This window comes from Lichenostomus cassidix, chromosome 21 (assembly GCF_008360975.1).
Source record: "Lichenostomus cassidix isolate B80296 chromosome 21, HeHo_3.0, whole genome shotgun sequence".
NCBI lineage: Eukaryota > Metazoa > Chordata > Aves > Passeriformes > Meliphagidae > Lichenostomus > Lichenostomus cassidix.
In genome coordinates, this window is record NC_139501.1 from 4750444 (window position 1) to 4768905 (window position 18462).

The 18462-nt window shown below is 43.0% G+C and overlaps 1 protein-coding gene across 3 annotated transcripts; it reads right to left on the reverse strand.

Moving 5' to 3' along the window:
- Positions 1 to 116: 116 nt before the first annotated feature.
- TNFRSF8 (TNF receptor superfamily member 8) lies at positions 117 to 16356 on the reverse strand. Of its 3 annotated transcripts, XM_085079857.1 has the most exons (12): positions 16235 to 16349; positions 15911 to 16115; positions 10786 to 10876; positions 9383 to 9508; positions 8564 to 8719; positions 8361 to 8454; positions 7028 to 7308; positions 6710 to 6820; positions 6125 to 6172; positions 4860 to 4930; positions 3570 to 3777; positions 117 to 2388 (listed from the first exon to the last, which is right to left on the reverse strand). In XM_085079857.1, exons 2-12 carry the CDS (start codon positions 15980 to 15982, stop codon positions 2144 to 2146), a joined length of 1503 nt encoding a protein of 500 aa, XP_084935983.1. In that variant the 5' UTR covers positions 15983 to 16115; positions 16235 to 16349; the 3' UTR covers positions 117 to 2143. The 3 variants fall into 3 exon arrangements, with proteins under 3 accessions (XP_084935983.1, XP_084935984.1, XP_084935985.1); XM_085079858.1 differs by having other exon boundaries at positions 4905 to 4930; positions 15911 to 16356; XM_085079859.1 differs by lacking the exon at positions 6125 to 6172 and having other exon boundaries at positions 4905 to 4930; positions 15911 to 16356.
- Between the last annotated feature and the right edge of the window lie 2106 nt (positions 16357 to 18462).

An 18462-nucleotide genomic window follows, 5' to 3' on the forward strand; every position in this document is an offset into this window, starting at 1 on the left:
CCACTAAGAGCTCCAAGTAGTTTTCTTGCAGAAAGATTTTTTCTGACGCTGATATAGGTACTGAAATTATCAACAATGAAACATCTACATATCAAACAGGAAAAGCCTGGCCATGGTTTAAAATCCATGTAATTTTTAATTCAGAGATTACCAGCGTTATTAAACCAACCAACTATAACATGTCCAGCAGGTTGCAATGCATAGGGTTCTTTTAGAAAGCTGTTCCAGTTAAAAAGATTAATTAATATACAGAGTGGAAATACACAATTACAGTCATTGCAGAACAGCCCTGAGCAACCACAGCCAGGTAAATGTGGGTATTCAGTTTGTGGATTCACGGATTGCTGTTCTCTAAAATGAAGTATGTAGTGAAGTTAAAGTAGATGTGTAAGAGGTCAGCTAAAGTGACCAAGGCAGTGGAGCATCAGGATTACATGAGCAACACAAAAAGATGGGAACTCATCTTGGAGGCTGAGTTCAATCAAAGCTGAGATACAATCAAGAATCACAAAAGCAACTTGGTTAAAAAAAAAAAAAAAAAAGGCAACTCACTGACTTGTGTAAGACAAGAACTAGTGACATCCACTGAAATGAAGACAAGGTTTAAAAGTGCTAAAAGTCCTTTACGCAGTGCATGACATCTGTAATCGTTTGCCACAGGTGCTCATGGAGGCAGATTGTACTTGGAAATTCAAAAGAGAGAAGAAAAACTAAAGGTTTATTATGAGAGAATAATAAAGATTTAAACTCTTTGACATCCTCAATCCAATGCCAGCTGCCAGTGCAGAACTGTGATGAATACAAACATCAGAGAGGATCTTCCTAACTAATCCCTCAGAGATGAACTGTTGGGCTCCAACTCCTGTCTGGCCCAAGAAGGTGGTTTTATGTCCTTTTTATGTTCCTTTTGTGTGCTCTGAGACAGAAGTCACTGCAGCTGCACCACTGTTACTGCAGTGCTCTGACCAGGGCAAAACAACAAAGCTAGCAATGGGTTTTGTGGTTCCTTTTTTTGATTATTAAGACACACTTTGTCATATTTCTCATTTTCCATTGTCCTGTGCAAAAACATAGTCAGCACTATTACATTTACAGTTATTGAACAAGCAGCAAGAAAGATTTAAAAATAGCAGAACACATGCCAGTTGGCCACCAAACAGGTTTGTTTTTAAAGGATATGCAAATCAGTGTCACTTTGATGATTACAAGCAATTCTAAAACAAGTAGATATTAACAATGATGTAGGAAATAACTGCTGCGCCTCTTTTTCCATCCTCTTTTTTCATAGAAAAGTAGCTTCTTTTCTTTATTTCTCCTTTTACAGGCTCCTCATTGGGCTAAACCCACAGTTCATCCAATAACCAAAAGTTCAGCTACTTTGGCTTCCATCAGAAGAGGCTGTTTTGTACACTTATTGGTGATTTGACATGGTGAAAAACATATGAATAGGACTTCAAAACTTAGAAAGAATGTCCTAAAGCACACTAGACTTCAATTAGTTTTATTTGCCTTCTGTTTTCAGAGCCTGTGTGGCACCTTTTGATCCAAAATCCTCAAGAAACATCCTCCAAGAAAAATCCTCAAGCCCACAAACGTGAGGGTTATGTTTATGTTAGGGAAAATTGAAAATGTTATCATTTGCAATCAAGAGTTGAGACCTTAAGAAAATACCAGATGTTGCAGAATATACGACAAAATTGGAAGTATTGGAATTGGAACAACACAAGAAGCATGGCTGAGTCTCAAGCTTGACTCAGAATCCTGGGCAGAGAGTTTTCATAGCTGATATAAATAACCAGGTTTCAACCCATTCCTTCACTCAGAGAAAGCAAGCTGTGAAACTCCAGCTGACATCCAGATGTCCTCCAAATTCTGCAGGTTTGATTCAAATTGGTTTCCAGTATGACGCTGAGAGACAGAGAAAGAGAAATACTTGATGTCAGCTGTGAAGGCCAGCAGTTTGGATGATCCTCAGTTGGTTAGATGGAATAGGTTGTAGCTCTCCTTGTTTGAATGTGTTTCAGTGTTTTCCAGGAGTTTCCTGACAACCTAAGGCACAGTGAGTTTCCCTCCCTTGTCATAAATTCAGCCTTAGTGTCACACTGGATGATTCTGTCACTCCCCACTCCACCTCTGTGGGTTGTCACTTCTCAGTGGCAGTGGTAGGGTGGTGGAATTCCTTCCCCTCCTCTTCCACAGGAACCATCACATCATTCCCTGGAAAAGACTCTGTTTCCTGCTCTGGGTAGTGCATTTCCAGCTCCTCTTCCATGCTTTCCTGGGCATCAGTGTTACTTTCACCTCCTCTGGCAGCACAGTTCTTGCCAGTGGGCACTTCTGAGACAGAGCCCACGATCACTGTGTCTGCCTTCATGATGTAGAGTTTTTCTGAGGAAGGAAAAAAAGTAGTGCTGAGTGAGGTGAACAGACACTGCTGCCCCAAAAATGGCTCCTTTTTGTGCAACATTTTTATTAGGATTCTGGGCATTTCAGGTCAAGGAGGTTGAGTTTCCATGGCATTAAGCCACTGAGCTAGAGGTGGGGCTACAGGAGACAGATAAAGCAGAAAAGGCAGAAGATATTCACAAGAATCTGTTAGAAGAAGCAATTAATTGGGATTTAGATATGAAGAATCCAAGGTTTATGCTCCTGCTGTTTCAAGAAACAACACCAATGAAAAGAAACCTTTGGGTAAGGATCAGCACAGTGCAGAAGTTCTGGGGTATTAGGACCTGCAAAGAAATTGGTTTCTTTCTAGCTGAGAATAAACTACAAAATTTTCTGGGATAGACTTGGATCTTGGGTCCAACCTGCTGTCCTACTCCTTCACAGAAAGGTCAATAAGGCATTTTCAGTGGCTTGCACCAGTAAATTCAGAATGATGCTGCACATCAGACACTGTAAGTCACAACTGCTTGGAGATATTTGGATATGGTAAATCAAATCACCACATTCATCCCAATCCATCACCCACAGTAAAAACAGAAAAAGTATTTAGTAAGGAAAGGTCAGTTTTGGTAATATGAAAAATAACACCTTAAATAACCTCAGAATTGAGTTTGGATGCTTTCCCAGAATGTCTCATGCAGATTGTGCCTCAGGTAACAATTCTCCTTCCATGAGTGAACTCCTTGCCTGACTTTATCTCCACCCTGTGCCATGGTCAAAGGCTTTATGGGAACACATAGGAGACACATTTCAAGCCATTATTACGAAACCAGAGAAGAAAATAACAGCTAAGTACAATTCTCATTCAGTATTACAGCATCATTTTCCAGCTGACATATTCAAATTTCTTCTGTAAAATCTACATCTTCTAGAATGAAAAGGAGGAAGAAGGGAATTTTCTGTCAAAGTCACAGTGACTAAGACAAACATGAAAAAAATAAAGTGTTGTATTCAAATGAATAGGTATTTGTGAGTGAAAGATCTGGAGATTCAGCCCAATCTTTGTTGGGAGATTTGGACACTTTGCATCTTACTAGTAACTCTGGAATGACACTATGTGCCACGTTTGAAAATTTGAAAAAAGAACAAGAAAAAGGAATAATAAAAAAAGCAAGACTCACCAATCCTGTTGTTAGTGTGGTCTCTGACTCGAGAATCCACAGGGCAATCTGCAGCATTCCCACTGCTCAGTGTCCCATCAGCCACACTCCAGTGAGGACTCTGTGCTTTCTCTGTGCTGCACACCAAGTTGTTGTTGGTTTCCAAAGGGACAGTCCTGTCAATTAACTCCTCCTCTTCTGGCCCATTCTCAGGGGTCAGGATGATCTTCTGCCAACACAAGCAGGAGAGCAGAAGTGGGCTGAGTGTGAAAATGCATTGCAATAGGTGCACAGAATCCTCCTGTGGCTGTCAGGATCACAGATTTTACTTCCCACACCACAGTCACAGGCAGTGAAATATTCCAAATAGCCCAACAGCTATAGGAACTTTGATCTAGGCTCCTGCATCACCCAGGGCCAAATTTCAAAATGCCTCAGCAGAACCTCAGGTAGAAGAAACAAGTTCAGACTACCTATTACAGGAAGAACTAATTATAAACAGTTCTTTAAAAGAGGAGCTGGAATCTGAGAGAGGTTAAAGGTCCCGCATCACAATTTTCTGGTGGTTCTCATCTTTTTCTGCTTCCACAAGTTTGGGAAAGGAAAAAACAAGATTTTGAAATGTGCAGTTTAAAACCCTTGCTCATTTCTGACTTCCTGTCAGAGTTGAAGCTTCTCACAATTCAGCAATTACCAGTGACAATTGTGACAGCTGATTGTGACCAGAGTGATGGGGAAACACATCTTGTGTGTGTGCAGATGCTCAACAATTAAAAGCAAACATTTAAAAGCAAAACAAAAAACAGAACAGTGTAAAGAGTGGTTTAGCAGATCTGCACATTTAAAGATAACAAGCCCAATAAAATGAGAAGGCTCAGAGGATGAAAGTGGCTGTAATTTCACTGACAGAGGGGGAATCAAACCGAGCTGGGATGATTTCAGAGCTGAGGATCTGCTTTCTGCTGTTGCCATATTGACTGATGTCTGTCCTGTTCATCTGCAAACTGTACTGAAACACCAGGAGTTGGTCCTGAAGGAATGATAACCAAACCCACAGGAGGAAGAGAAATCATGTTCATGCTGGCATTTCAGACCTTGTCACATGAATGGCTCAACATCAAACCAAACACTGCCCTCACAAGCACCACTGGCAGCATCACATTATTTAATACATTAAACTCAGCCCAAGACATGGAATTATCAAGTCTTCATACATCTCATCCCATCTGAATGATTGTGTGTTGTAGAGGAAAGTCCAGACAAAAAGGGTGGCACTTTTTGGACAGGACATTTGAAAACAACATTATTTACTTTGGCATGGAAAGTGATCTGGTTTGGAATATTGTTCACACTTACTGCACATTTGTTCACCAGATCAGAATCTGCAATGGAAAAGTAAAAACATTATCAGAAGACAATTCATACAATCACAAGAATGTTAATATATGCTCTGAAAGATCACCTAGCCATGGACTTCCTAAACCACTCCACAATCCACCCCACATGCACAATGGTTTTCTCAAAACTGAGGTGACACCAAGGTGACACTCCTGAGGTGAACCAGCACCAGGTTGCTGCCAAGACTGTGACATCCTGCTGTCCCCAAAGCCTTTTGCATCACTCTAGCCCACACCACAACTGGAATTCATCTTATGAAATGATGAACTGATGAAACTGTCCAGATAAGCACAAGAAAAGATTATTAAAAAAAACCCAAACAGTGAATAATTTTCTGCTGGATTAAGAAGTCAAGTCAGTTCATGGCATGGTCAGATGGTTATTAAGGGGATGGGATTTTATCCATAATTTCACTGATGATCCCAGAGAACTCTGGGGAGAGAAGAGTGGTGAGAAGGAGGGAGTGTGCAACATTCTGGAGCACCATGAAGGGAGATGGGCTCAGACCTGCTGCCTAATTTCACCCTGATGTGCAACCACCTTTATTTTCAGAGCATCACCTCTGTGATGCTGCACAGTAACACTTTGTATTGTATAAAGCGACTGAGGGAGAAAAATTCTGTTTTGAGAAAATTAGCTGCACACAAGAGGCTTTAAATTGTATTCCTGAATGAATGAGTATAAAAAGCTCTGATGTGTGGTGATTCAGGGAATCTGACACGACTGAGAGCAGATCTGTCAATGGATGTGGAAGTGCTGAGAGGGGATCAGCTGAATGGGTAAAGTGTTTGCCCTTTATGGGGTCTGGACAGGCTTCTGTGGCTAACACTCCTCTTTTCTGAACACATCTCCCATATTTGACTGTCCAGAAGCCAATCGGGTGTTTTCCTGACTGACACATCACCCAACCCTCCAGCTACCGTGAGGACAAAGTGCCATCTGGTGGCACCTGGTGACACCCAGCATGTCCCCTGCCTGCACAGGAGGAACAGCAGTGGCCTCTTGCATGGCAGCAGAGACATCCATGAGACATGAAAAACTTCCACTGTTAAAATTACAATTCCATAAAATAAAATAAAATAAAATAAAATAAAATAAAATAAAATAAAATCCCGTGTTGAGCTACCCACTTGCTCTCCAGACATCAGGGTGACACTGCTGTCCCATCAGTCACTCACCTTGGGACCTGAGCGCGTATTTCTGTGCGATGACTGAATGCAGATGTGCTGAGAAAAGAAACCTTTATTTAGTCAAACCCACCATGGAGCCTGCAGGCTCCAACAGCTCCACCATCCCCACAGGTCTACAGGCAACCTACAGTGTGCACAGCTGGCTTTCTAGAAAAGAGGGAATGTGGTTTCTCAGGCACACCTCACAGGTAACTCTTGGTAAAGCTCTGAGGTGTCAGTGTCAGTAAAAATCACCTTTCCTCCCATGCTCTGTTCCCAGCCCTGTTCCTAGCACCAGAAAATACTCACACAACACTTCAAGTATCATTTAATACTAGTGTCTGTGCTGAGAGAAGAAACAGCTGGTTGCCCTTTCCCCACCTGTAGGTCACCCACCCACCTTCCTCCATCAATTCCAACTTTCATGTTCTCCAGCATCCTGCATGAGCAGCTTGCCTTAAACCCTTATCTGGCCTGTGGAGAGCATTCTCTTCCCCAATGACCTCCACAAAATTCAGGGATATTTGAGTTCCCATTTGCCATATCCTGGCAGATTAAACAGCACCATCATGTGCTGCAGCTTGAAATACTCACGTTTTCTTCTGAGGACGAGGATCTGCTTCTTGCAAGCTTTCCATTTCCAAAAGGTCAGCATGACCCCAAGAAGCACTGCCACAGAGAGAAGCACTGCCCAAAGCACCACACCTACAGCGTGGAGAGGGAAGGACAGGACAGGCTGAGAAAAGGCAGAGGGGGAACTCTGAGTGGATCTTTGTGTTTGAAGAGAGGACCATAGATAGGATTTTACAAATCAGAGGGGATTTGCAGGAAGTTCCCACGTAAAAATTGTGTTTACCAGAGATACTGCCAAATAAAACATGCTAGAGAGAGCAACTGCTGTGTCTTCATTACCTCCTGTTGTCATCTCCCCCTTGGCTGAGGTGGGAGAAGTGTCAGCCTGAGCTTTCTCCTCAGGAGTTGGACTGGGATTTTCAGTTGTGACCCTTGAAAGGTCACCACTAGCAAAGGTCACCAGGCTCTCCCTAAACCTCCTCAGGTCAGAGTTCTTTGTTTCATTGCTGAATCTCATGGACAAAGTGCTTGGGGTGAGGTAGGTGGGCAGCTGCTCCAAGCAAACTTGGTCATGTGTGGAATTTCCTCTGCTTAGAGTGACTTTGTTCAGTTTGGCACAGCTGGGAAGGAAAGAGAGCAGATATCACTGCCATGCTGCAAGTGTTTTCCATGTGACAAACACCCCCCTGGTCATTTTTGTCCCACCTGCAATTATTGCTTTCAGTGTAAAAGTCATCAACCTTCTTCTCACCCCTGTGGTATAAATTCTTGGCCTGGATGCAAAGCTGCTGCTCATGCAGGTTACAATTCCACTGTGCAAGAGGGATTCCTTCCTTCCTTCCTTCCTTCCTTCCTTCCTTCCTTCCTTCCTTCCTTCCTTCCTTCCTTCCTTCCTTCCTTCCTTCCTTCCTTCCTTCCTTCCTTCCTTCCTTCCTTCCTTCCTTCCTTCCTTCCTTCCTTCCTTCCTTCCTTCCTTCCTTCCTTCCTTCCTTCCTTCCTCCTTCCTTCCTTCCTTCCTTCCTTCCTTCCTTCCTTCCTTCCTTCCTTCCTTCCTTCCTTCCTTCCTTCCTTCCTTCCTTCCTTCCTTCCTTCCTTCCTTCCTTCCTTCCTTCCTTCCTTCCTTCCTTCCTTCCTTCCTTCCTTCCTTCCTTCCTTCCTTCCTTCCTTCCCTTCCTTCCTTCCTTCCTTCCTTCCTTCCTTCCTTCCTTCCTTCCTTCCTTCCTTCCTTCCTTCCTTCCTTCCTTCCTTCCTTCCTTCCTTCCTTCCTTCCTTCCTTCCTTCCTTCCTTCCTTCCTTCCTTCCTTCCTTCCTTCCTCCCTCCCTCCCTCCCTCCCCTCCCTCCCTCCTTCCCTCCTTCCTTCCCCTTCCTTCCTTCCTCCCTCCCTCCCTCCCTCCCTCCCTCCCTCCCTCCCTCCCTCCCTCCCTCCCTCCCTCCCTCCCTCCCTCCCTCCCTCCCTCCCTTCCTCCCTTCCTCCCTTCCTCCCTCCCTCCTCCAGCCCAGAGCTGTGCAATGGCTACAAAGAGAGGTTTCTAATCTCTGCACATGACCCCAAAGCTATTCCCTTGCTCCTAAGATGAATTTGTATACTTTGCACCAGAAGTGACATATCCTGTTTCATCCTTTATTAATTCCAGTTAATTAGTCAGTCCCGTTAAAGAAGCACAGACTTACTTTGTGTGGGGTTTGCAGCTGTCAGTGCTGGAGCTTTGATCAGAGAAGGTCCCAGGAGGACACTCTTCACAAGTGACATCATTTGTTGAGGTGCCTGAATAAAAACACCAACTGAGGACTGACAAAAAAACCACATCAGTTCCAGGCCTGTGGCCAGGTAAGAAAGGTATGGAAAGGTGAAGTGGGCAGGTAGGAATCCCTACCCCTGACTTTGACTCCAAAGCCAGGCTGGCAGGCAGAGTGGAGCTGGCAGCGGGTGCAGGTGTGCGAGACATTGGCGTGGCAGAAGAGCCCCGGGCGGCACTCACACACCCGGCTGGAGTGCAGGGAGCACGGCTGCTTCTCCACCAGGTCAGGATCTGTGGGCAACAAACACAGCCAGAGACAAAGGATCACCCTGGCAGGGAAATGGAAAGCAGAGCCAGAGCTGAGCAACAGCAGTTTGGAGGCTCAGGAAGGAGAACAAGGTGCTGTCGCTGTTCCTCTTCATGGTTACAGACTGGTTTGGGTTGAAGATGAGCTTCCCTCATCTCATTCCACCTTCTCTGTCCACAGGGACACCTTCCACCACCCCAGGCTGCTCCAAGCCCTGTCCAGCCTGGCCTGGAACACTTCCAGGGATGGGGCAGCAACAGCTCCTCTGTGCCAGGATCTCCCCAACCTCACAGGGAGGATTTCTTCCTAATATCTAATCTGAACCTGCCCTCTTTCAGTTTAAAGCTTTAATGATGGTAATTTAAGTCATAAATAATTGGAGAAGCCTGTTAATAATGGCTTGCAATATAAGACAGAGAGCAGAAACCAGACTGTTATAGCACTGGAGGAGAGAATTTTGAGGTATTCCCAGGTCTCACAGGAAATAGCACTGATTATGTGCAAGAAAACATTCTGATGTCCAATTCAATAACCAAGGATGGATAATTTTGCTGTGGAATTTCTAAATGAATAAAATACAAATGAAGTGTAAATAAAACACACACACACAGAATGTAACTGTGAGGTATGTGTGGGGAAAAGCAAACCTCTTGAGCACGACACACAGGCATCACATTGTGGCTTTTGGGATTTATAGGTCACATATTGGTCAGGTCCACATGTCATGCAGTCTTCAGCTGGGTCCTGAGGACATGCTTTCTTTTTAACATAGCCTGGAGGGAAAAAAAAGCAAAATATGCAGGATACCTGTCCAGAAAGGGCAGAAAAGCATCCTGAAGTGTTCTTGTCTCCTTGTTTACCTGTTAGACACATTACCACAGCCATTAGTCATGGGGTTTCTCAAAAAAGGACATTTTTGCCTTTCCCATTCCAGGGTTAAGGCACAGGAACAGGACATAGTCCCAGCTGGAATGGACTGCTGCAGAATGGGCAGATGGCAACTCATCTGCTGACAGAAAACACAACCAAGTCTCCCTGAGGGTCATTGTCCTGTCATTGCTAACTTTCCAGGGAATTGGTTTTCATTTTTCCTTCATTCCTTCCTTTGATTAAAAGGGCTTTTAGTGAAGCTCCTCTTTCTTTGCAGGGAGCAGCTGAGTTAGCAGCAGATATGAAGAGGTTATTGCTTGGAAGAGCAGTGGATGATTAAGATGAAAAAGGATTCTTATCCACAATTTTTATTGTGTTGACATATATAACTCCTGAAGAACTCTAGTGTGGCCAGAAGTACAGGATGGCTCAGTGGGAATCCTGATGGACCTGGATGCAAATGCTGGCAGTCAAACACTAAACCCCTCTGTGTCATCAGAACAAATAAATAAACAAATGCTGGAAATTTCCTTTAAGAAGAACGAAAGGAAAAGATTTCTGTAAGAAAATACAGATGGTGGTGAAGTACCCCAAAATGCCCACCCACTGAGGGGTTTTTGGCCAATAGAGGCAGTTTCAGGCATTTCCAGAGCTTGTCTCACCAAAGTTTCCTGGTGCTGACCTCATGTGCTCTGAGTCACACCCAGCTTTAGCCCAGCTCACTGTCCCCTGACGGAGCTTTGTCCCCTGTCTCATGTGAGACACTGTCTAGGTCATTGTGACTGTGAGAATAATGTCAGATTTTCCACAACTTCATTTTTTAATTTTTTTCTCTGAGAAGAAACTCATTCAGCCTGATTTCACTATGCCAATTCACACCAGGAGGCAAGCTTGAAATGAATTCTTTGACAAGGCGAAGTGACAAAACCCCATAGAAATTCTATCACATCATCTGGTTTGCATGCAGACTGCACAGGAACAGAACAGTGGAGAAGAGATTCATAACTGGAGCAACATTATACAGTCATCCATGAAATTGCACTTTTCAGGGACAAAATACAAAATACAAGATACAAAATACAAAATATAAGATACGAAACACAACTCTGCAGATACACAAGGTTCCTGCTGCTGCTAAAAAGAAGGGCTCTGTGTAAATTAAACTGAATTATAAACACACCTGAGGGACACTGGTAACAGCAGCTCTGTGAAGTTTCATCATAGAACCAATTCTCGAGTGCATCGCAGGAATGAGGTGAGGTTGATGATGTCTGGGAATTGAAAAAAACAAAAGGCACAATTAGAAAACAAAAAATAACTAGTTCTGTACTAGAGCAGATCCAATGCCTGTCTCAAGCAGTGGCAGTTGCAGATGGTAACGAAAACCCACCTTTTTTTGAAAATTCAAGTATCCCCAAAGCAACTAAATTACTGTCTGAATTGCCTTTAGAAACCTTGCAGCAGATAACCAATTCAAAGGAAAAAATGAGGATAAAAATCACTGTCTTAAAATGATTCCATGTTAATTTGAGCTGAGGGGTTTTTAGGGAAAAGAACAAAATCCCTAACAGCTGTAAGAGATTTCCAGCTCTGTGTGCACTGAAATCAGAGGTGAAGCCAAATTCAGCATCACCTAAATCTATGTAAATTTGGTAAAATCCACAGAGTCACTCCTGTTTGCAACATGCAAGTTTCCTGTTACTTATGCAGTCATAATGTTTGGATTTAGCAACCTAAGGATGTTTCCATGACAAACCAATGTGTCTTTTACAAACCAATAAATTGTTTTACTTATCATTTAGAGACAAATCCTACAGGAGGGTTTTGCCTTGAAAAGAATGCTGCAAATACTCACACAATGAAGCCCCAATCCAAATAATTGATCTCACTTCTGTTGGGACTGAAGGTTGTCAGAAATAACCTTTTATTACTACATAAATGACACTTGTTTAGTTAAAAAAAGCCCCACCATAAAATAGTTCTGATATTAGCTTGGAAAATGAGACTCAGCTACAAATTGTAACAAGAAGTATGTAATAAGATTTTGTTTTTGTATCACTGAGCTATCACATGCTGTGGGAAATTACACTGCCACAAGTGTTCTGATGAGAAAACCTAATTTTTGAATTTGGCATCTCCCTTAAGAACCCCCTAAAAATGTTGTTATCTGAATTTCATTTTCACTATTTGCTAGAAGGTAAGAATAGTGATTTTTTTTTTTTCTGGGTAAAGAATCAATAAGCAGATTCCCCAGAGATTTTCCCACACAATACTGGTAGAGCAGCTGAATATTTCAGAAACTCTCCATCTCACTTTCTGCTGATGAATTTCCCGCTGGTGTTTGAAACAACACTTGGTGTCACATTGCTGCCTTTGTGATTTGTGCAGAATCTCACACCTAACTCATTTCCCTGGCTCCTCTCCTGTTCAACATCCACAAAACACAGAAATTATTTACCTTCCCTCAGAAAAGAGGCACTTTCAGCCGAGGAGGAAATGAACAGAAGAACAAGAAATAGAAACATATTGAAACCATTGAATTTCATGGAGCTCCAGTGCCAGCACTGAGAACTCTGACACATCTCAGCACTATAACCCTGGGGCTCCCTAAAGCACATCTTCAGGCAAGAACAGGAGTTTCTGCCTGCTCAGCCTGACTCAGATCACATCTAAAAGCTGCTCTTGGTATTTTCCTCTTCTGAGGAGGAAGCCTAGAGTGGAGGAAAAGGAAGTGGAATTTCCTCACCTCTGCTCAGGGCTGTCCTGGCCAGGCAGACACTCTGAGCTGAAGCTGAACAACAGGAAATAGTCACCACTCACCACACAAAAGGTCAGTCATGTGTCACTTACTAATTGAATTAACTGGTTTTGTAAAGAAAATTTGAGAAACAAAGCATCCTGGCTGTGGCTGAGTCAGCCTGGGTTAGTTTCTCTCTAAGAGCTGCAGCAAATCACCACAAATACCTCATTTTCTCTTCCTGGTTCTCTTGGGTGACAAACTCTGGCTGCAAATGAAACTGAATTTCAAACAAGGGTGAGAACCTTGAATTATTTATGCAGCACATAAGCTTACAGCTTATATAATTGTCTGGTTTGGGGTTTAAATGAAGGAATGGTGTCTGTGTAAAAAAGGGAGAGAAGGGCTGCTTTTGAAGAAGTTAACTCGTTGAAAATATGAAAATCAGAAGTTTGGGATTAGATTCTGCTCCTGGTGCAGAATAACCAATGCACATTCTGGTTATGAATTTGACCTGATGGTAGTGCAGTGATCACTAATCACTGCATGAATTAGACCTGCACACTAAACAAATTATTAGATATCCATATGAGAAAATACTCATATTTTCCCCTATTCCACAGGAGGGCAGCTCTGCATTACAGCCACCCACATCATCCACATCACCCATGGCTCCTCAGCAAATGCTGCTGTCAAGTGTCCAAATCCAAGCACAGCTTTGTAGCCACCTGTAATGTCCCTGAGCTAAACCCAAGCTCTCTATGAAAGAGAATTCGTTTTAAAAAGTCATGGCAGGATTTCTGTGACTGAGAAACCTTCTGAAGACCTCACTGCTTCTAATCTATAAGCACCTGTAAAAAGCCTGTAAGTCACCATTTGGTCTTGAGAGGTTTTCGTGAGTATAAAAATCAGTGTAGATCCTTTCAGTGATAAATAACCTTCATGGCAATGCTCAGCATTGGTCACCTTGCCCCATTCTTGTCACCTTTTTCCCTCTAAATCCTGAAGCTGTTTGGCTCCTGATGTGACCTGTAAGAGCAGCACAGTGATGCAAAGTTCTGCTCTTACCTCAGCAGCAAGGTTGGTCCCCAGCATTCTCTAAAGGGTCAATGAAGAAATATCAGTTTTATCCCCATAACATCTACTGTTGCCATTAGAACTTACACTTCTGATTGTTCTTTTGTGTTATAAAAGTCCTCTTAACCATTCAAGGAAGATCACAGACATACTGGAGTGAGGCATCCAGTGGTGGACAGCAGGTCTTTATCCTTCTCTCTGATTCTCTCTCTTCAGATAAAGGTTTTGGGTTTAGGAGGAGCTGGAATACATCTTGTGAAAGGAAAGACCACAATTCCCATCCTGCTTGGACTGCTCTGTGACAGGCTGCCCAGGGATGCCCAGGGATGCCCTGGTTTAGAGCTTTCAGTGACCCAGCAGGTCAAATATTTTTTTTCTTTTCTGAATGCATTGCAGATCAAGGCTCAGTTAAATAAAGCAAACATATAAATACAAAACACGTGGGTTTTTCAATGCTTGCTTGAGAGAATTTGTTTTAGAAAATTGGCTTTTCATAGCTCCTCTCACTTTCCTTATTTCTACAAAAATGTTTGCTAATAAAATTTAAATAATGGCAGTTGCAAAGGTGGTGCTGAATTCAGTGGGCTACTCTGCAATTCAGTCAGGACAAGGTTTGACTCATTTATTTATGGTCTTTGGAACTCATAGAGAAAAAGTGATGGTGAGGCAGAGTAAGAAATCAGCTTGCTACAAATGAGCTGTCAGTCAGGAAGAAAGCACATTACAGTAAAAAAAACCTCCCAGCAGTGGCTATTCTAGAACTGACTAATACTGCAGCAAAACAGTTAACTGTCTGTCAAGCTTCTCTCCAAATTCTGACAGCACAGAAAAAGCTGATAATCCACAGCTTCAAGTAGTCAAGATTCATCTGCTGGATAGTAAAGACACAATCAACAAGTGAGAGTTCTCTGAATATAAAAAGGAACAAAATCCAATCTGTAGACTGCAGTAAGATGGAACATGGATTAAAAATAACATCAGTAAGCTGTGATTTGCTCACATTAGGCAGTATCAGTTGTGCTCCAGCAGCAGTAAGAGCAAATATTGCTGTGAGAGAGGCAATGCAGAAGGACAGTGTGAAACCAGTTTCTTATCCCAGTGAGCTCTATGTATTTATTCCAGGTAGCTGGTAACTTCCCAGTGAGTCTGAACATTGACTATGAGTATCAGAAAACCAGATTTTCTCTCTGCCCCATTCATTTTGTTCACAAAACACCAAAAGTTTTTTTTCTCCCCTGAGAAAAAATGTCATCCTTTTGTCACCTATTGGTTTTCCTGCTAAAGCAGACTGCATTCAGCACACTGGGCAAGCTCATCTGAATATCCTCCCAAATATTCCTCAGGTGAGCAAGGACTACAGACTTAATCCCACAAAACACTCATCCCTCTGTACTTCAGGAAGGAGACAATGGCAGCACAGATAACCTGGGGAAAGTAAAGCAAACTCGCAATGTGGGAGGGGAATTTACAACTAGAGACACAAGAGCAAACTCCTACTCTTACCAAAAGAACCAGGAGGATCTTTTTCAGATGTCTGTGAAGAGAGTACAGCAGTTGTTTTTTTTCAAAGATCTGCTTGGAGTCAATGTCTTGTAAAAAAATCTGGCATGTTGGATTTTTTACTTACAGGTTTCTTAGGCTAATATATGCTTGTATTTCCACCCCAAGGGAAAATTGCTCATTTCAGATCCAACACTCAGTGCAATTACTCACCTACCTGACTTTACCTGTGCAAAGAGTCTCTGTGCCTGACCTTTTTTTTTTTTAATGTGTGTTTTTAAGTGTCACTCAGGGAAATCACCTGGATTGATGCCAGGTGCTCAGGGCTCACTGCCATGTGATGCACAGGAGGAGGGCTGAGTGGCAGTGAGGGGGAAGCAAACACACAGGAGCTGATATGATCAGAGCTCTGTGCATCTGCAGCATCAGCTGAGTGGGCTGTGTCTATTCAAAGTGATTTTTGATTCAGAAATAATAGTGGCTTCATGAGGAAGTCAGTGTCAGAGGGCTGGGGGGTGTGAAGAGGAAGGTCTGTTATTGTTTAGCCTCCACACCTTTCAGTTTGCCCCTCCTGGCTTGCATCAGCAGAGAGGGCAAGCTCTGAACCAAGGAATGTGTTTGTCACTGAGCACACAGGCAAAAATAAAATAGGTGTTTAGGTTTGCCTCTATCCACACGTTTCCTCTCTCCCAGGCTGTGATGTGCCTGGAGCTGCAGCAGCTCTAGCAGTGCCAGCAAGGTGCAGATATAACTCATACCCCATGCTCCTGTCTGTGAAAACCCCAGAGATTTTTAAATCATTTTACAAACTCAGCTGAGTGCTCTGCTTACACCTCTATCTCCTGAGAGCTCTGCTCACTACCTTTGTCCCCCTGTGTGGCACAAACCCAGAGGAAGGGTAGGATGGCCCTGCAGCTTTGGGTGTCCCCAGACCTCACCAGGCTCCTCCATCCCCAGGGCTGCAGGATGTCCTGCTGTCCCCCTGCCTTACCTGAGGGGCTGTCTGGGTGTCCTGGAGCAGCAGCAGGAGGCACAGTGCCAGTGTCAGGCTGCAGGCAGCCATCTGAGGTGTGTTAGATGTCCCTGGCTCCCAGCATTGCAGGTGACACAGACAGGTTGTTCCTCCTGCAGGTTGAGATCCTTCCAGCCTCCAGCCAAGTCATGCTCCTTGTTCATTCAGTCCAGAGCCATTCCAGCTGCTCAAGAGAAGCAGGAGACAGGCTTTGAGATTGAATTGAGCTGAGAAAACAGTTTAGAAGGAAGGGGAAGGGGGGGCTGCCCCTTTGAGAAAAGCAAAAATAGAACAAAACAAAACTGCTTCAGTGTGTAGTCCTGGTGCTGTCAGTTCCTGCAGGCTGTGAGAATCAAGGTTGTCACCCCAGGCACAGTGCTGGCTGTGCAAAGGCTCCTGAGTCATCTGGCTGCCCTCAGACAGCACTCAGCACCCCAAAGCCCTGGCCAGGCACGAGGCCAAGCCCTGCCCCATCCAGCCGTCCCTTTTTTCAAGAGTTGCAACCAAACCTCAAGAAAGTTCCCAGTAAGAAACACTAATTTTTTTTCAGCACAGTCATTTTACTCCTGCTTGGATGAGTGGGTGAAGAATCACAATCAGTGAGTGACTCCACTAAGGTTCAGGCTTTACACATTGCCTCTTAAAACACCAACATACCACAGACTTCTTCCTCTTGAGAAACCTTCCCTTTCCTCCAATCCCAAGAGAAACTAATTCCTGGTGATGACAATCATCCTTAGGACAGCTGCACATCATTTCACTCCCTTTCATTTGTTATTTTGGATGGTTTTTTGCTCTGATGCCTGGAAATATTTCAGTTGGTCAAAGGTGTCGTGAAGCCTCCTTATCTGCCCTAGACGTTTTGTCAAAAGTGAAGGTTAGCCACTTCAAAAAGGGCAAAGTGCCTTGGAAACCTCTCTGAGGTACACAGGAAAATAGTGGCAATTTGAGTTCTCACACCTCTGGGTTGCTTTTTCTTTGCTTCTCACTCTTAACAGCAACAAAAGAAATGAGAGAATATTGAAAGTCAGTTAAATGATTATTTTACTAAAGATCTAAGCTCTGTTAGCTATAGAAGCTCTTGGGGTAGGTTTGCCTTATAGGTTTAGAGACAGCTGAGTATTTCAGTGTCAGAGTATTACACTTGATTTTCCTAATTAAATAATGGGCTAGAAAACACCTTAATCTATTGTAATATTATGCAATTAGGCAATTCTCCCAATTTATTATTGCAATTTCAAATTACACAGTAATCAGGGCAATTGGTGAGCTCTGTTTGTCTTTTTCTCCTCCCCTCTGTGGTTTTTTTTTTTCCTCTGATCAGATCCTATCCAAGTTTTCTAGCAAAAAAGAGGCACCAACATCAGAGAGAGCCTGGAAGGTTTAAGTTACACTGCTGAAGTCAGAGTATCTGATGCAAAAATCACCTATGTGGGTACAAAAAACTGTGTGTGAAAGACTTTCCCAGAACTGGCACCAGGGAGAGTTTTCTTGCCCATTTTCCAGAGAAAGTAAGACTGAAATGAGAGTACTGAGCATTTTTTATACATATGTATATGAGGTCCTTTCTAATGAATGGTGTCAATAATTTTTTAACTCGTTGGATAACTTCAATCAAATTTGTCTGAGAAGGCAATGCCATTAAGTTTTACAAAACTTTTCTCAGAAGAAAAAAATCCACTTACACATCCAAAGTGAAACCAAGCTTCCCAGCTGCCATTCTTCCTTGAACTTCTTAAATTCTTCCTTGATTGAATAAGTTATTTAAAAGGATAGGAAGTGGAAAGTATTTATTGTTGCTGCTGGCTTTTCAGGAAGTCTGTTACATCACAAAATGTTATTACAAGTGTGTAATAAAAGCAACAGCAACAAAGAGGGTGAAGAGGTTTTCCACAGGAACATCACAGCCTGCGTGCATTTCCAACTGAATGTATTTTTGTGTGTTTTGATTTCAAAATTTGTGTGTTTTGATTTCAAATACAACAACAGGGGCTTTCCAAACGAAGCTCTATCAGTGACTGGAAGAAGCACCTCCATTTTATAACAAACCCACGCTGCTGCTCTCTGCATGGTGCCTCTATTTCCTAGAAAATAATTCCCTGTGTTAAAAAATACCCACAGAACAAACAGAAGCAAACAACAAACCCCTGATTCTCTGGTCTTCCATCAGAGGACAATGGCTGTCAGAAAAAAGGGGGAATTATCTATGAATTATCTGTTATAATGTTTCTTTGATTACACATCTGTCTCTGACATCTGGATCAATTTTTGTTTCAGGTGTTAAAGCTATCAAAGCCCCCAGACAAGCTTTCCTGGCATCTTCTGTTTGCACTAATTCAGAGAACATCCTGTAACTCAGGGGTTGTTCAAATGCCACTTGATACCTGGAGCAAGAGAACTCAGAGACACAACTAAGCCATGAAGGAAAGTCTCTCATGCCCCAAACATCCCTTCAGCACCAGCTATTCACTGTGCTCTAAAGTCAGAGCCTAGCAAAGGAAACATCAATGGAATACTCCAGGAGGAGCATT

Coding starts and splice junctions, on each gene's coding strand:
- TNFRSF8 (XM_085079857.1), bottom strand. CDS start 15,982: ATGGCTGCCTGCAGCCTGACACTGGCACTGTGCCTCCTGCTGCTGCTC. Junction 8,720..9,382: donor CTGTGTGTCGTGCTCAAGAG/GTTTGCTTTTCC, acceptor TGTTGCCCACAG/ATCCTGACCTGGTGGAGAAG. Junction 4,931..6,124: donor ATACGCGCTCAGGTCCCAAG/GTGAGTGACTGA, acceptor TTTCCATTGCAG/ATTCTGATCTGGTGAACAAA.